This window comes from Mesoplodon densirostris, chromosome 12 (genome assembly GCF_025265405.1).
Source record: "Mesoplodon densirostris isolate mMesDen1 chromosome 12, mMesDen1 primary haplotype, whole genome shotgun sequence".
In the NCBI taxonomy this organism is placed as follows: Eukaryota; Metazoa; Chordata; class Mammalia; order Artiodactyla; family Ziphiidae; genus Mesoplodon; species Mesoplodon densirostris.
Window position 1 is genome coordinate 67119775 of NC_082672.1, and position 19206 is coordinate 67138980.

Here is a 19206-nt window from a genome sequence, read left to right on the forward strand (position 1 = left end):
CTTTCTAGTGTTCCTAAGTATCAGAAGGCTGTGATGTGTCTTACAGAGAAAATACATGTGCTAGCTAATCTTCATTCAGGCATGAATTACAGTGCTGTTGGCCATGAGTTCAATATTAATGAATCAACAATTTATATTAAATGAGGTGTTTTGAACAGAAACACACATAAAACAAGGTTATGTATTGATCAGTTGACTAAAAATGTCAACTGATCAGTATAGGAGCCCAACCCTGTAATTCCCCGAGGAGCAGATTATTCAGTGTTCACTAATTCAAGGTTCACAGCAACTTTGTAGAATAATACTGGGAATAATGAGGATCTACTGTGCTTTGTGTTGGTTTCCTAGCGATTAAGAATCAGCAGTTTAAAGTTTAAATGAGCGTGCCTTAGAAAGAATGCAAGGACCACAAGTAAAGATACTAAGGACCTTAAGTAAAGGATAAGCTTATGCTTACTTTGTTTTACGTCTCTGTGTCTTACTGAAGTTCTAAAAGACTGGTCCATAAATTGTATATGAGGTTTCTATATAAAAACATCAACTTAGCTTTTAAATGAGAAAAGTTGAACTGAAGATGTGTGATTCATAGGTTAGGAAGTATGAAAGCCCATAAAATTCAGAAACATTTAGTAATCAGATTCTGATTTTGACTTATTTTTGATGAATTTAAAATTTTTTGTTCTTTGTTTTTAGCCACCAAGAGAAAAAAATTTGCTATGCAGCTGACCACTTGAGTGGAGCTATTTTGCCACAAAATTCAGTTAAAAAGTTAGTGGACAAGCAAGTGTTAAATTATATAAAATTAAATAATGCCGCCTGTTTTCAAGTTTGTATACAGAATGCATATAGTTGGCATTGTTTTAAAATTATTTGTTTATTTCATGTGCCTTTCTTTGAGTTAAAATAACACAGTTATTACTGTAGTATGGAGAGCCGTAAGATTTGTTTATACAAAAGAACCCAGAAATAAAAGTTGCTGTTAATTGTTTAGAGCAACAAAGCTCAGACTGTTAGGCTATATAGATTTCTTCATTTCTGAAAGATGTCAGCACCTGTAGCCCAAATCAGATTGTAAAGTCATTGTAACTCTTACAGTGCCTAGTGCCTTTGTAAAGTACATGCATAGCTATTGCTGTAATAATTGGTCACTGTTATAGTGGGTTGTTTGTGGGTTTGGGGGGTTTGTTTGTTTGGCTATTTAATTGTGCTGATTCACCAGCCAACTTAGTAATCATATAAATTTTGCTGCATAATCTGCTTACTGTAAATTTGTATTCATAGTTTTTCCTGCTTACAACTTATTTTTTTTTTTTTTTTTTTTTTTTTTGCCGTACGCGGGCCTCTCACTGTTGTGGCCTCTCCCGTTGCGGAGCACAGGCTCCGGACGCGCAGGCTCAGCGGCCATGGCTCACGGGCCCAGCCGCTCCGCGGCATATGGGATCCTCCCAGACCGGGGCACGAACCCGTATCCCCTGCATCGGCAGGCGGACTCTCAACCACTGCGCCACCAGGGAGGCCCTACAACTTATTTTTAAGTTTGCAAATTAATAATTTTATCTCACCAGATATTTTGAAAAGAAAATCTTAACACTAGATTAGAAATTTTTTCTGCTTTGATGGTAGTATTATCCATCAAGAGAATGGGAGAAGAACATTTAAGATTAAGAAATTATAGAAAGGAGTGTACAAATGTTTTATACTTTGCCCCAGAGAAAATGTAAGTCTAAATAAATAAAAGATAAGGTCTGTGTTTCTTGATGAGAAGGTAAAAAATGACCAGCTTTCTAAAGTGGATTTTAGTGCATTATTAATACTTAACTCATTTTAAAAATGTATTTATTGCAAAGACTTGAGGTCTTCAGAAAGAGTAATTTCTCAGCTCTACATGTGGCATTCTCTTGTTTTTGTACATGATGCTCATTCTTAAAATTTATGAAAGCAGTTGCTTCTGTTAGTCATGTGGGAAAAAGTCTTGAAATTTTACTACCTTTTTTTTCTAGGTAGCAATTACAGTGAAAAATGTGATGTCTTCAGCTGGGGTATTATCCTCTGGGAAGTGATAACACGTCGGAAACCCTTTGATGAAATTGGTGGCCCAGCTTTCCGTATCATGTGGGCTGTTCATAATGGTTTGTGGAATTTTTTTCTTCAATATATTTTATATATTTTATTCCTATTTGGAAATTGTTTCTCCCCCAAAGAAGACCATTTATCCCTAATATTAAAATATACAATTTCTTATTACCAGTCTCCAGCCCTCCCCCCTACTCTAAAAACGGGCAAGGGCTGGGAGCAGTCCTGGCTTTGCACAAAGGTGAGAAGGTTTGCTGGCTGTGCTCATTAGGGAAAGGTCATCAGTAGACAGCCAGAGCCAACTACCTCGGTTGGCTCTCTAGAGGGGACAGAGAAGCACTGGACTGGACTGTCTTGGAAAAAATAAAATTTAAAGATTAAATTAAAATCTCTCACATGGTTGAGATAATTAGGGAGCTATTGCCTTTTTCTCCTTAGGAAGCAAGTGTCTCATTGAGGAGAGAAAGCAAAGCATAATACAGTAAGTCCCCTACATACGAATGAGTTACATTCTGAGAGCGCGTTCTTAAGTCCAATTTGTTCATAAGTCCAACAAAGTTATCCTAGGTACCCAACTAACACAGTCAGCTATGTAGTACTGTACTATAATAGGTTTATAACACTTTTCACACAAATAATACATAAAAAACACAAAAAGTAAAGAAAACATTTGAAACCTTATAGTACAGTATCTTGAAAAGTACAGTAGTACAGCACAACAGCTGGCATACAGGGGCTGGCATCGAGTGAACAGGCAAGAAGAGTTACTGACTGGAGGAGGGAGAGGAGGTGGGAGATAGCAGAGCTGAAGGATCGTCAGCAATAGGAGACGGAGGGCAAGCTGCAATTTCACTCACGCCTGACGTTGACGGAATGCACGTTCGCATCTTTGAAAGTTCACAACTTGAAGGTTCCTATGTAGGGGACTTACTGTAGTAAGTGTTGTTACTTAAGCTATTCATAAAGGCAAAACACAAAGTGCTTCACAGAGTCTTTCTTTTTATCTTCTCATTCATTCTTATGAGGCTAGTACTATTACTGCCTCACTTCACAATTTTATACATTAGGGAACTGAGACCTAGAGTGGTTAAATAGCTTGCCCGAGGTCACAAGGTTAGTAAGTGGTGTTGCTGGGATTTAAATCCGGATCTTTCTGGCTCAAATGCCTGTATTTTTAAGTTACATTGATTTATGGACACAGTGTCCTTTCATCCCTCCTATTCCTTTTATACCTGTAGTTACAATGTTTCTGACCGCTCATGATATTAGAATATATCCTCATTAATCAAGTTACTTCCCAGGTGCTTTGGGAAAATAAACTTTTCCTGAAGGGAAATGGCTTAACCTTCTAACTTTTAACATCACTCTCTGTTGTTTAATTTCTATCACTTGATTATAATTATTCGGATTAATGGCATTTTTAACACACTGTTCCACACATGATAGAAATAAATATCTGCCTCACTATTTTGATCATTCATAGACATGTCAAGCAGTAATCTGAGTAATCTCAAGTGTGTTTACCAGTTTCCTATACTACCTTTCATTGTACTACCTTTATTGTCATTGTAGAGAATGCTAGAGCGTTGACCAGGACAGTTCGTTTTCTTTTTCTGTCAGTTGTCAGTAAATAATTGAATGTCCATGAAGTGAATGAAAGAACTAACTTATTAATTGATAAATTTACAAAGATTTCATTATACTTGAGGCCTTCTTTAAGTTAGAGACCTTACTAATGATATTACAGTCTTGTTAATTACACAAAAGTTGGCAGTTTTCAGCTTGTGAAATGATTGATTCACAGCAACCCTAAGACCTGTCTTCCCACAAAAGAGCCATTTGGAGGTCAGTGAGTATAACACCATAGTTGATGACTTTTGACATATGGAAGATGATTTTTCAAACACATTTGAAATTGTTACGATAAATCTGAAAATATAGTTCAAATAAGATTACCTCAAGCCACCATTTTATTCTTAATAAAATACACATTAAGCCATTATTATTTGTTAAAAGTGTTTATAGCAAATGAAATATTATTAACTCTCAGTCATAATGTATATAAAAATTTTAATTTGGCTTCTCAAAAGGTGTAGCTTCTGCTTTATGAAAATATAATGTTAATCCAAAGGACAAAAAAATAAGGTACTTCTAGTCCTCCTAAAAAAATCTTAACTTACAAGATCTGTAAAATAAATAACACTTCAGAAATGCATATTTTAAAAAAAACTTACACCATTCTTTGAGTAAATACATTCTTTTCTCCCCTCCTCTAATTTTCAATTGTAGGTACTCGACCGCCACTGATCAAAAATTTACCTAAGCCCATTGAGAGCCTGATGACTCGTTGTTGGTCTAAAGATCCTTCTCAGCGCCCTTCAATGGAGGAAATTGTGAAAATAATGACTCACTTGATGCGGGTATAATCCTTCTTTTGAGGGGCTTTGGGTTTAAGGGAATTTTATATATACTGACTTACAATGGGGTTTTAAAGTAAAGGGACAGTATTATTCTTTTTTTGCTTTATACTTATCTGTATTTTCCACGTTAGAATGGGTGTTCTTTACTCATATAATCAGAGGAGGAAACGTTATTTTGAAAAAAAAAAAAAAAGAACTAGTTCTTTATAATTGAAAGATGGCAAGACTAGGTTTCTGGACCTGCTTTTTCCTTCTGCTTAACTTAGTGGACAGATGTGTTTTTTTCTGGGCCTGTTGCCTTATCTGTAATGTGAGAGAAGTTGAATTAGGTGATCTCTAAAGCCTTTACAGGACTTAGGTATTTTATGGCTCTAATACTTGCTAAGTTTTAAATTTTCTTTAGTAGAGATCTTTATCAAGCAGTCACTTATGTAGTGCAATAGAGAGGTTGCATTCCCAGACACATTTATCTAAGTGATTTTTACCTTTTGGTTTTTCATTGCATATTTTCAGCTTTTCATTTGCCATTAAAAAGTTAAACTTTTTTCTAGGCTCTGTAGAATTTTGGAATTAGAAGGATTGTTTTAAATGATTATTAGAATTTCCTAATCTATAAATCAAACACTTTTAGAATTATTTGAATAATTTTAGGCCTCTGGTTTTTGGTGCACTAACATCTATCAAGTGGTACCTTGACTTTAAAAAGTTTATGTACTTATGAAAGTGCTTAATTTCAGAACAATTTGCTAAGTAGAAGAATCTTTCAATCTCTTTAAATATAGATTAAGTACTTTCCTAAATGGCCAAAAATTTAGTTTTTTCATTTTATTGAAAATAACTTAGGCAAACCAGCTTGAACTAATCTGATTAAAGCTTAACTGCATATTTGGATACTAGCTATAAATAGAATCCTAGGACCTGAAGATACATTCATAAGAAGACAACTCAGATACCTTAAAACTTTGGGTTACGTAAATTGTTCACGTTTTAACTGTGCTTTTATGTGCTTTGTCTAATTTGAGAAGAAAACCTTCCTTTTTTTCCCTAAATTCTAATTTTCACCCGACAAATATATCCAGTATTTTATCTCCAGTTCATAGAGGGACATTCATACTCTATCCTTGATATTTAAAATATAGGTTCTAACAAATTATGGCATACCGTTTCCGTTGTCAGACTAAGTCATTTCAACAATTTGGAGATTTACATCACTGCTGTGAGACATAAATGTGATTCATATAATTATGAGGAATGATACTACTGTATTTCCTATGTTCCTCTAGAGGAATATTGGCAGTTTTCTTTAAGGCTATCTAGACTGTGTAAATAGATATGTAGGTAGATACATGGCATTGATAACAGTGGAAATTCAGAAGAGCAGCACATTGTTGTCTTTGTAAAATCAAAACCTTAGGTATTTACAAATTCAGTGTATCCCTTAGTGAAAATAAAGCAGCAATTTTTGCTACATTCAAATCTCGAAAAGGAAGTAATTCAAATGTGCCTTTCAAGTTAGTTTTCACAAGGTTTAATTTGTATTAAAGACAGTTTCAATTGTTGTTTACTTTTTATATATATAGTACTTTCCAGGCGCAGACGAGCCGTTACAATACCCGTGTCAGTATTCAGATGAAGGGCAGAGCAACTCTGCCGCCAGTACAGGTAAGTGGATAGAGTAGAACAGGAATAACCGAAAGTTTTGTGTCTCTGTTCCCATGAAATTACAATGAAGACGCAATGAATGATGTCCTCATTTGCATTTTAACTGCATATTGACTGCAGTTTGAATTTCCAGGTGCACCCTTCTTCATGCAGGTACCCAGATTAAAGAGCTGCTGAAGACCTGTTTCCATTCTTGAAATTCTTACGCAGTTATATATAAAAAGATGGGATATCATATTGCTGTGAATGTCATTCTTTATTTGAAAAATAGTTCTTAGATACTGCTAGATCAAATAGTATCAGAAATTATTGTAAATATATATATATTATAAATATATATATCATATATATAAATATATATATGTCATATGTATATATATACATACACACATACATACATATATATATAAAACAACGTATTTCCTTTATCGTGAACACCCTACTTTTTGGTCTTTGTAGAACAATCTACAGAGACTCTTATTTAAGCTGTGTTTTAGTTCAGGAGTTCCTCAGCTTCATAGTTTGTGGTCATCAAAAAAGATAGTAGAGGGACTTCCCTGGTGGTCCAGTGGTTAAGAATCCACCTTCCAATGCAGGGGATGCGGGTTCGTTCCCTGGTCAGGGAACTAAGATCCCGCATGCCGTGGGGCAACTAAACCTGCACGCTCCAGAGCCCAAGAGCCACACCTAGAGAGTCCATGTGCCGCAGCTACTGAGCCTGCGTGCCACAACTAGAGATAAGCCCGAGCGCAGCAACAAAAGATCCCACATGCCACAACTAAGACCCGACACAGCCAAATAAATAAATAAATGTTTTTTTAAAAAAGCTCCCCCAGCCCACTCTCCCCACTGCCTGTATCTGCCCTACTCTGCACTCTCTTCTGTTCCTGTGGCTGAACTATCCGTGCGCCTAGCCAAAGGCAGACCTGTCTCCTTTGTGCAGCAGATCCCATCTGTTCTTCCTAGCAATTCTTCCCTGTCTCTTACATCATCAGTTTTAGCCTTTCTACTGGGATCATTCCCAGAGCATAGTAGTCACCTCTTGTCCATGGTTTCACTTTCTGTGATTTCAGTTACCCCTGGTCAACCGTGGTCCAGAAATATTAAATGGAAAATTCCAGAACTAAATAATTCGTAAGTTTTAAGTTGCAGCCATCTTGAGTAGCATGATGAAATCTCACTCCATCCCACCTGGGACGTGAATCATCCCTTTGTTCAGTGTATCCTGCCCTCTTGGTTGTCAGATCAGCTGTCGAGGTATCACAGTGCTTGTGTTCAAGGGACCCTTATTTTATTTAATAATGGCCCCAAAGCACAAGAGTAGTGATGCTGGCAATTCGGATATGCCAAAGAGAAGCCATAAAGTGCCTCCTCTAAGTGAAAAGGTGAAAGTTCTCAACTTTAGTAAGGAAAGAAAAACAAAAATCATATGCTGAGGTTGCCAAAGATCTGCAGTAAGAACTTCTATCTGTGAAATTGTGACAAAGGAAAAAGAAATTTATGCTAGTTTTGCTGTTATACCTCAAACTGCAGAAGCTACAGCCACAGTGCAGGATAAGTGCTTAGTTAGATGGAAAAGGTATTAAATTTGTACAATAAGGTAGTACAATTCGAGAGACCACATTCGTGTAACTTTTATTATGGTATATTATAATTGTTCTGTTTTATTTTTAGCTACTGTTGTTAATCTCTTACTGTGCCTAATTTATAAATTAAACTTTATCATAGTTATATATGTATAAGAGAAAACACAGTATATGAGGGTTCAGTACTATCCAAGTTTGCAGGCCTCAACTGGGGATCTTGGAATGTATCCCCCCAGGATAAGGGGGGACTGCTGTAGTCTGTATTTGTATTTCTCTAGCTTCTCTCTTTCCATTCTCTCTTGTGCCCACTCCATTCAGTCTTTTATTATAGCACTACTCCAGAATTGCTCTTGTCAAAGTCACCAGTTATTTTCACATTACTAAAATCTAAATGAATGATTTTTCAGTTCTCATCTTTTTTGATTCTCAGCAGCCTTTGACACAGTTCATTACTCTCTACTTCTTTCAGCACTTTGAGTTGATCTCTAGGATACCATACCAGCCTGGGTTTCATCTTACGTCTCTGGTCACTTGTTCTCATGTTTTCCTATGCTGTTTATTCCTCATCTTCCCAACCTATAAACGTGAGAGTGCTCAGGGCTCAGTTATTTGGCTCTTTGCTTATCTATCTAAATTCATTTCCTTGGTAATCTCATCCAGTGTCATGGCTTTGTATACCATGTATTTGCCAATGTTTTGCTCCATCCCAGACCTGAACTCTACACTCATATATCCAACTACTTGCTTGATATCTACTAGGAACTCAAAATTACCATTTCCTAACTGAGCTCACTTCAAAGTCATTCCTCCCGTGGTCTTCCCCATCTTGATTAATAGCCACTCCATTCTACTAGCTCAGGCTAAGAATCTTAAAGTCATCCTTGACTATTTGAAGACTGGGTGTTTTGGTTCCCTTTTTGTGCTATCCTTAAATTTCATTTAAAATGGGTTTGTTTGGGTATCTTCATGAGCTTGATTTTATTTCTATTTATGTCTTGCTAGTTTAGAAAAGAATTTAAGTTGCATCTTATTGAATGAAACATTTGTATTATTCCCAACCTGTAGTCATAAATGTTTCTGCTTTCCTAGGCTCATTCATGGACATCACTTCTACAAATACCAGTAATAAAAGCGACACTAATATGGAGCAAGTTCCTGCCACAAATGATACTATTAAACGCTTAGAATCAAAACTGTTGAAAAACCAGGCAAAACAACAGGTTTGTTTTGTTACTAAAAGTAAAATCTTTTGGTAACCTAACCAGTAGTCATGAGCATTATACTAACAAGTTAATTGTTTGTCCTCTTCCTCTATATAAGTCCTGAATCTTGTTCCTGAAACAGACAGGCAAGCTTAAGAGTAGAGATGTGTAATGATTTTCTCCTAGAATTCACTACCAGTCAAATCATTTCCTCTTCTGATGATTGCTTCCTTTGCCACCTGTGCAGCTCCTGCCTTACAGTGATCCCTAACTTGAACAGTTGATGGTTACAAATATAAAATGTGTATTCCTTCCCCAGTTAAAGGAATTGTCCTAGATCTCTCATTTCACATTATCCAGATTTATTATATTTTTGCTATTATTGATTTTAAAGAGTGACTTTATTCATCTTGTCCGATGCATTTAGGTTAACCAATATTTGGGGCATTTAACTCTAGTGACCAGCCTGTCCTAAAGGCCAGTATCTGCAGCTTGTTCTCCCTCAGCCTTACAGCTCCCTCTCCCTGAAAACTTTCTATTTCTTTCAGAACAGAACCCCTAAGAATCCCAGTTGGTATATTCCTCCTTCTAGGCTGTCCAGGATTTTTAAATATAAAGAGCTTTAGTGATTCAAATTGACCTGTATTTTTAACAGAGCGAATCTGGACGTTTGAGCTTGGGAGCTTCTCGTGGGAGCAGTGTGGAGAGCTTGCCCCCAACCTCTGAAGGCAAGAGGATGAGTGCTGACATGTCTGAAATAGAGGCCAGAATTGCTGCAACCACAGGTAAAAAAAAAAAGTCTAAAGAGGAGTGAAAATGGTAGTTTCAATTGCTTCAGTAGTGGGAATGTCAGTGGTTTTTTTTGTGCGTGTCCTAAATTTTCTTTAAAGTAGGAAGTTAGTTTACAATATACTTCCTATGCTTCTAGCAAAAAGTGTCTCAAATTCCAAATAAGGAAAGCATGATTTGTAAAATTATTTGGATTATAAAATACACCTTCCTAATTACAGATTTTATCAAATGGAATTCAGCTCAAACACAAGCTGAAAATCTAAGTGAGAAATTGAAATTTTGCCAAAACCAGGATGTTTTGGAGGATTTTGAGTGATTCTACTAGAATTTTGTGCTGAACTCAAGTAATAGCAAATGTTTTGAAATTAGCAGGAAAATGTACTCCAGATCCAAATATAATTTGGCCTTACTACCTGCTGCTGCTCCTACTTTCAGTGCCAAAAAGTCGCTAAGTTTATGATTAATTCTTTTAATTATAAAATAAAAGATAGCGGTAATTTTATTTGATCTTGAAAAAGCTAGCATTTATATTCCATTTTGTCAGAAAGACTGGTCAGCACAAAAATAATTACATGTTTTGTTACCTGAGTGAGCTTCTAACCTATTCTAACCAGGTTCATTTAGTAATGCTGGGTTAAATTGTTTTCTTTCTGATTCCCCCAGGGGTGTAGAGGAACTGATTACAAATACATGTCTATTGTGGAAAATATGGAAATATAAACAAATTAAAATACCAGTCTTCCATAATTGTCCCACTCAGAGATAAACAACATTTTTATGTATTTACCTCTAGTCTTTTAACTACATATGTGTATACAAGTATATTTCCAAGTGTATTAGCTTATTTTTTTTTTAACTTAGCTAACCAGGTTTTTGGGTTTTGTTTGTTTGGTTTTTTGTTTTTGTCCTCTTTTTTTTAGGTCTTTATGGTTTTTTTATAAATAGAATATTTTCATTTTGTGTGAAGGTCTTTTCAGAAAGAAGTTGTCCAGTGGACCATCCTAACTGTACTTGTCTTCAACTAATTGCTTATTTTATCAGTTAGCATTAGAATCAGTTAGATATTACAGAATATCCAAAATAACAGTGTCTTTAACATATAAGCTTTATTTCTCACACACAAACAAATCTGGAGGTAGGCTCCATGATCATTAGGTAACTGGGTTTCTTCTGTCTCTCTGTGTCATCCCCATTGTGTGGCTTTCATCCTGAAGGTTACTTTGTACTCCATAATGGCTATTACAGTTCCAATCATCACATCCACAGTCCTGGCATCAAGAAGCAAGAATTAGGGGAAGGGCTCATGCCCAGGCTTTTTTAAGGAGCTTTCCCAGAAGTCCCTCCTAATAACTCCCACATAGATGTCATTGGCCATAGTGATAGGGTCAGATGGGAAGGAAGAGCCCTGTGGCTCCATGGGAAGGAAGGATCTGCAATCTTTTATCTAGGAGCATTGCTGTCCTGAGTAAAGTTGGGATTCTGTTGCGCTGGTGACCAGGAGTCTCTGCCACACAGATCGTTTAGAAACGATCAAGTTGAATGGAGGTCACCAGCCACTGTCGAGCTTTCCTGGCCTCCATGAGTCACAAGCGTTTCTGTGTGGAGTCGGACTGTCGCAGCGTAGTGTCCATTGAACAGTGTACACAGGAACACATGCTTACACTTCGGCAGCCTTTTTCATTTCAGGAATATCATTCAAGTTAGACCTGCCAAGTAGTGATTGCTACCCTAAAACAGGAAATGCTCTGTAATGTAATAACAGTAATTTTATATCTGCTCGTGTCAGTTTTTTAGTCAGGTACTGGTTTATAAGTATTCTTTACAGAAGTGTTATTTCACTAGATTAAAGATAACCACACATTTGAATTACCCTATCCTTTCTCTGCCTAAATGTAAAACAGATGGTTGAACATCCATTGGTGAACTGTCTTACTTTGAAAGGTTCATATTTTCCAGCCTTTCAATACTTTTCAAGTTTAGCAGGAATATACCCTAAACTTTGGAAACTACAATAAATATTCAGTTTATCAGAAGTATGTTTAAATATTTACAATTATAAAAGCATAAACATTTCATACTTTGATTCAGTAATTATCATTTAATCACTGAATTTTACTTTATAGCACACTTCAAGAAGCACCTAATCGGACATACATTCCTGTGTTTGTTCATTTAAAACAAATATGGTAGCTTATTTCTTTTTAACTCCTCTTTTCCTTCCCAGTTTCATCCTAGACCCCCCATTGCACTTCAGTGGTTTCACTTAGGTAGATTATTTCTATGAACATGTTTGAAATCTAGCTTTCTCATTACCCTGCAGCTTTGTTTGTCTCGGCCCTATTTTTTTTTCCTGCTAATTAAAGCCAGTATGTGAAACACCTTGTATTGGTAGTTGTTTGCTCCTTAATCACGCCTTTTCTAAGCATGGATGAAAAGTTAGATAGTTCTGCATGCCATTCTGCATGAAGTGTTATTAACATAACTATTTGAAAAGTATTCTGTTTTTGTTCATCGTTTCCTATTACTATTTGTAGTTGTTTGCATGTATACTGTATATATGTGTTTTTGCAGCCTTTTCCAAGCCTAAACGGGGCCACCGTAAAACTGCTTCATTTGGCAACATTCTGGATGTCCCTGAGATCGTCATATCAGGTATCATAGACCACCTGAGTCGGTCTAATAGCTGTGGAACTGGAATAATGATCCCTGGTACTTAAAAAATGCTTCTTGCTCCAATTTGATAGAACGTGAAAATAGATGCCTTGCATGCAGCCATTAGGGAGACAGATTAAAAACTGTATACGTTTATGTACACTGAAGTGGGCTTGGCAGGAAACCTCACATCTCCAAAACTGAGGATAAAATAGAAGGTAAAGTGAACGTTTTCACGGAAGGGAGCATACCAGTCCAGAATTCTGCCAAGTTTCTCTCATCTTCTAAGTGAGCGGAAGAGCTGAACCCAGACCTTTTTTGCACCCAGCAGAAAGAGGAAACAATCCTTTAAAACTATTTGTTGTCCTTCGCTCCTTTCCTTCCTTCGTTACTACTTTGGGGCTCCCTCTAGGCGTTCTATCCCAGCCTCTTTCTGTTGGGAGCAAGTGAAATAGGAAGTTGAGAAAAGAGTTGCTAAATACCATTTCGCCTTAACCTAGAAAACAGAAATGAAGTAAAACTAAGTGAGATTTGCTGTTTTGTTTGGTATCCTGCCAAAGAATTATGGTCAGTTTTGATTCCTGTGTATCAGGAGAATCTTCTTGCAGATAACGTGTTTTCATACCTAACTCACACACGGTACCTCCGTGTCTCATATTGGCAAATTGCTTTTATTTCTTATGGTGATCATTTCACAGATGCATCTAAATCACCATTTTCAATAGAAACTTAAGTGGCATATGTGACCTTCAGTATTGGTTAATATATGTTATCAAAATCATCATTTATTTACCCTTCTGCTTTAGGTTTTCCTCCACCTCTTCCCCTGAAATTTTGACAGGGAAATATAGTTTTCCCCACACAATCATGGGCGTAGTTAGGTGAATGCCCCAGCACACTGTCCTTTGCCTGTGATTGTGCTTTTAGCATAGTATTAGATTATATCTGAATGCCTAGTAGTTCTTTTCTCCTCCAGTAAACTGAAACATGAGGATAGAGACCATGCCTTTGTGATTTATTATTGATGGCACCAGCAGTATCTGGCTCAGTGCCTCACACATAGTGTTTAGTAAATATGTGCCTATTACATAAATGAACAAACCATTGTTGAGCTCCAGCGGCTAGGAACTATGATACATGTAAAATTTGTATATAACAGATATGTGTAAAATATAAGTTATACAGTTCTTAGGGGCCATTTTGTCTATACAAAACCATTTTATTTCTAGAGTAATTAACTTTTATTCTAGTTATCAAAGTGGTTTACTTTACAACATTTTCACTGTTGCCATTCAGAGAATACCGTTAACCCTTTCTTTACATAGTAATTTTATTTATTGAGTCATGAGCTGCTTTCAAAATTAGCAAAGTACTTAGGAGCATTTTACCTCTACACTGAAAGGTCCCAAGTTTAAGGGAATAATATTCTGATTGAAGAAGTGGCAACATTTAAACATACATACTGCTGAGCTGTGATTATCTTAAACGTTTGAGGGAATCAGGAAAATTTAGGCAGGTGGCACAATAATCTTAATCCAGGTCTTATGGGTAAGCATTGAGAACAGATACACCCACACATAGTGGGTGAAATAGCCAATGGTGTACAAGATAACGAGGGAGAGAGAAGAGGAGAAAGAATAATAGTCTCAGTGGTTCTCCTCCAGGGTGCACTTGCCCCCCAGGGGACACTTGGCAACATCTGGAAACATTTTTGATTGTCAAAACTAATAGGTGCTCCTGGCATATGGTGGCCAGAAGGCAGGGATGCTGCTACACGCTCTGCAACGTCCCGGGCAGCTTCCCACAGCCAAGAATTATCCATCTGGAAGCGTCAGCAGTGCCAAGGGTGAGAAACCCTTGTTAGATGTGCTGTGTGGCCTATAAAGTAGTTTAAAGCACATCATCTTAATTAACCTTCGTAAGTCTTATAACTAGGTTATCAGATAAAATTATAGCCATTTTACAGATGAAAATCTTAGATCTGATGATGTTGAATGGTTTTCCCAGAGTCACACAGCCAGGATCCCACCCTAGGTCTTCTGATGCCAAATTACATCCGTGTTCTCTTGTTTTGTTTGAGCCAGAGAAGTTAGAATAGTTCTGCCTTGCACTTCATTAGGGTTCGTATTAAATTTAAGTGAGCTCTTCAGCCAGGAGACGCTTTTTTATGACATTGGATACTTACGGAGTCAGGAAAGCTTAATTCTGCTCTTAATTGCCAGAGTAACAATGCCGTTCAAGTGGAAATATTATTCAGTAACACATTTTATTAAATATTCTTGTTGGGTTTTTTCCCAGATATTCAAACATTAACCTGATCAGTTTCACTTCTTTAATAAAAGGATGCAAGCACTGGAATTGAAACAATTGGACATAAAAGCTAAACATTAATTTGTTCTTAGGTTATATTTTTAAATTAAACATAAAGATATAACCCGTGCTTTGGGAATATCTCAGATGTCTTACATGGCCATTTTAATTGTAAAGGAGGATGAAATTTAATTCCCCCAATTTTTTAATACCTTCTAGAATTTTTTTTGCTCAAGGTTGGTTTCCCTACAAGCTCTGTGGTTATATTACCAGATACTTCTAGATATATCCAAACTGGCATTAATTAGCATTGGATCCCATTTGTAAGCATTTTTTTAAATATAGCTGTACTTTTTATCTTATCTGTTTTGGATAAGTAGTTTCAATAATAATTTCCTTTGGCCAAGTGCAGGATACTGTCTAATGTACCTCTTGGAATAAACAGCCTCTTTTTAATAGGAGTGCTCATTTAAGCATCACATAAATTTTTATGTGTATTTATTGGCAGTGTACAAATGTATCTTTTCTGAAGTGTTTGTTGTTTCTTGCATTTTTTAAAACCTTACCAAGTTTTAAAAGTTTTTAAATGCACACTATTACTCTAAAGATTTTTTTAATACATTTTTATAATGACTAAAATGCCTAACCTAGTCATAGGGTCAGTAAATTTAAATCTTGTGTTTTGCTTGATTTTCAACACTATTATATACTCTGTCACCAACAAATGAGGAAGAACAAGCAACTTACAGCTAACACCAATATTCATCAGTTTAACAGTCTCTCAGGTCGTGCAAAAATGGACCTTTAATACCTCAGGACTTCCTCTGGATCAGACTACACAATTTTTTGTACCCCTTCTACCTTGACCCTGGCTCTAAAGAGGTATTGGCAAACTTTGGTATGGATAACCATTCTTTCCACTTTCCCCTGCCCACAGAGAGTGGCTGTAGATCGATCTGGCTTCTTTTTACCAAGCAAGACACATAATTAAGAGCAAATTACCAATAGAGTATGACATCTTGCTAACTCTTCATTTGTGAAGAAGGTCCTGCCCAATAACGGTGTGCTACCTAAGCAAAGTTAATGTAAATGTAGAAGTCTCTTGCCCAGAATTTAAACCATTTGATCTATAGTTTTCTAATCCATTTGTTTATTGAACATTATAAGACTTCCAGGAAAGGAAATAGGCTTTCTTAAATGTTTTCCATTAAAACTTGGAGTTTTAAAAGCATAATCCTTTCTCCTTTTCAACCAGTACATTTTAATTTGTATTACTTTTATTTGAAGAAAAGAGAATGGGTGGCATATTATTGGATTGCTTTAAATATTTCTATTTTTTTTTCCTTTAAGACTTTAATAAGAACATGGATTTTTGTTTATTCAGTTCTTTTACTTGGATTTTAGAATGCTTTGACCAAAGAGCATTATGTACTGTCTTACGTACTGTTCTTAAGGATTTGATAAAGAAGATTGAATATGCAAATGTTTTGAGTCAATCTTGTTAATATATATAAAATATTTTTGCTCAGGTCCCTGAATTTAATTGATATTTCTTGTTTATAATATTCTTGAAGCTGAAAAGAAACTTTACGAATCCTTATGATTTCAGCTGCATTTAGATCTCTTAACTGAGAAAATTTTAATGACTATTCACTTTTAATTTCAGTCAGGTACATTTAGCTCTATTGTATATTGGGTATTTTCCAAAAGTAAGTGTTAATATATAGTTAAGTAGAATAAGTAGAATATGGAAAGGGCCAAACGTAATATTTAACAGAAAGTAAATGGGTAGTTAGCTTTCTAATACCTATGTGTTGTTTTCCTCCTTCAGAAGTTTCAAATATCTTAGGTAATTTAAATGGGGGGGCCGGGGGTGGAGGGGAGTGGTGAGGACCTTGTAGAATGCTGGGCAGCTGGAGGCTGAGATGCTGTGCAGAGACACCTGGGCACCACTTTACTTTTTCCATCAGGATGGAAATAAAACCTTCTAATACTATATTTGGTTCAAGAACCAGTAGGTACTGTTTGTAAACATTCCTATAACTGTATGTACGTAAATTATTAGTGCAATTCTTCCCCTTTTTAAATAGTGCAGCGCCAATATGAAGAGACATGAGATAAGAAGAACTGAGCTTTTCTAGATCTTCAAGTTCCTACCTTGCACAGTGTCATTAACAACTGTAAACCTTTATTTAGGGACACTGAGGCCCAAGGAGAGCTCTACTGAGATATACTATTCCTGATTCTGCCAAGGGTAGCCACCGCACCTTCAGCAGAATTCTATATTTGTGGCTAATTAAATAGGGAAGTGCATCTAACCTAACAGTGAATAAATATTGAGGTAGTCTCTTTGCACCATATTGTGGTCTACCAAGAACACTTTTTTTTTAATCTAAATAATTCAACTCTAACCTAATAAAGTAGGTTTATTAGAAAGCAAAACTCATCAATAATAATTGCTTTCCTTTGGTAGGGGGGAAAATACCCCACCCTAAAGGAGCCTTTATTCTAAAAAACCAGCCAGGTACTTCCCTGGTGGTCCAGGCAGTCCTTGGCCTTCCAATGCAGGGGGTGGAGGTTCGATCTCTGGTCGGGGAGCTAAGATCCCGCATGCCTCGCAGCCAAAAAACCAAAACATAAAAAAAAAAAAACCAGAAGCAGTATTGTAACAGATTCAATAAAAAGACTTTAAAAATGGTCCACATCAAAAAAATCTTAAAAAAAAAAAAAACCAGCCAGAATTGTTAAAACTAGTAAAGGAATATGAAACTTGTGCCAACTTTAATATATACATATATATTTTTAACATCTTTATTGCAGTATAATTGCTTTACATTGTTGTGTTAGTTTCTGGTTTATAACAAAGTGAATCAGCTATATGTGTACATATATCCCCATATCCCGTCCCTCTTGTGACTCACTTTGTCCCAGCTTACCCTTCCCCCTCCCTGTGTCCTCACGTCCATTCTCCATGTCTGCGTCTTTATTCCTGTCCTGCCCCTAGGTTCCTCAGAGTCTTTTTTTTTTTTCAGATTCCATATATATGTGTTAGCATACAGTATTTGTTTTTCTCTTCTGACTTACTTCACTCTGTATGACAGACTCTAGGTCCATCCACCTCATTACAAATAACTCAGTTTCATTTCCTTTTTATGGCTGAGTAATATTCCATTGTACATATGTGCCACATCTTCTTTATCCATTCATCTGTCGATGGACACTTAAGTTGCTTCCATGTCCTGGATATTGTAAATAGAGCTGCAACGAACATTATGATACATGACTCTTTTTGAATTATGGTTTTCTCAGGGTATACGCCCAGTAGTGGGATTTTTGGGTCATATGGTAGTTCTATTTTTAGTTTTTTAAGGAACCTCTATACTGTTCTCCATGGTGGCTGTATCAATTTACATTCCCACCAACAGTGCAAGAGGGTTCCCTTTTCTCCACACCCTCTCCAGCATTTATTGTTTGTAGTATTTTTGATGATGGCCATTCTGACCAGTGTGAGATGACACCTCACTGTAGTTTTGATTTGCATTTCTCTAATGATTAGCGATGTTGAGCATCCTTTCGTGTGTTCATTGGCAGTCTGTATATCTTCTTTGGAGAAATGTCTGTTTAGGTCTTCTGCCCATTTTTGGATTGAGTTGGTTGTTTTTTTGATATTGAGCTGCATGAGCTGCTTGTATATTTTGGAGATTAATCCTTTGTCACTTGCTTCGTTTGCAAGTATTTTCTCCCATCCTGAGGGTTGTCTTTTTGTCTTATTTATGGTTTCCTTTGCTGCGCAAAAGCTTTTAAGTTTCATTAGGTCCCATTTGTTTATTTCTTTTTTTATTTCCATTTCTCTAGGAGGTGGGTCAAAAAGGATCTTCCTGTGATTTATGTCAAAGAGTGTTCCTCCTATGTTTTCCTCTAAGAGTTTTATAGTGTCTGGCCTTACATTTAGGTCTTTAATCCATTTTGAGTTTATTTTTGTGTATGGTGTTAGGAAGTGTTCTAATTTCATTCTTTTACATGTAGCTGTCCAGCTTTCCCAGCACCACTTATTGAAGAGACTGTCTTTTCTCCATTGTGTATTCTTGCCTCCTTGATCAAAGATGGGGTGACCATATGTGTGTGGGTTTATCTCTGGGCTTTCTCTCCTGTTCCATTGATCTGTATTTCTGTTTTTGTGCTAGTATCATACTGTATTGATTACTGTAGCTTTGTAGTACAGTCTGAAGTCTGGGAGCCTGATTCCTCCAGCTCCATTTTTCTTTCTCAAGATTGCTTTGACTATTTGGGGTCTTTTGTGTTTCCATATAAATTGTGAAATTTTTTGTTCTAGTTCTGTGAAAAATGCCATTGGTAGTTTGATAGGGATTGCATTGAATCTGTAGATTGCTTTGGATAGTATAGTCATTTTCACAATGTTGATTCTTCCAATCCAAGAACATGGTATATCTCTCCATCTGTTTGTATCATCTTTAATTTCTTTCATCAGTGTCTAATAATTTTCTGCAT

General features: G+C 36.3%; 1 protein-coding gene across 2 annotated transcripts in view; it reads left to right on the forward strand.

The window, feature by feature from the left end:
- The window catches only part of MAP3K7 (mitogen-activated protein kinase kinase kinase 7), a 69884-nt gene that overhangs the window by 26202 nt on the left and 24476 nt on the right, over positions 1 to 19206 (forward strand). The window contains exons 7-12 of one of the 2 annotated variants that reach the window (XM_060114354.1): positions 2001 to 2129; positions 4363 to 4493; positions 6074 to 6155; positions 8831 to 8961; positions 9599 to 9728; positions 12307 to 12387. In XM_060114354.1, coding sequence (XP_059970337.1) covers positions 2001 to 2129; positions 4363 to 4493; positions 6074 to 6155; positions 8831 to 8961; positions 9599 to 9728; positions 12307 to 12387 — 684 coding nt within the window. The remainder of the gene's footprint in view (positions 1 to 2000; positions 2130 to 4362; positions 4494 to 6073; positions 6156 to 8830; positions 8962 to 9598; positions 9729 to 12306; positions 12388 to 19206) is intronic. The other variant, XM_060114355.1, reaches the window with a different exon arrangement.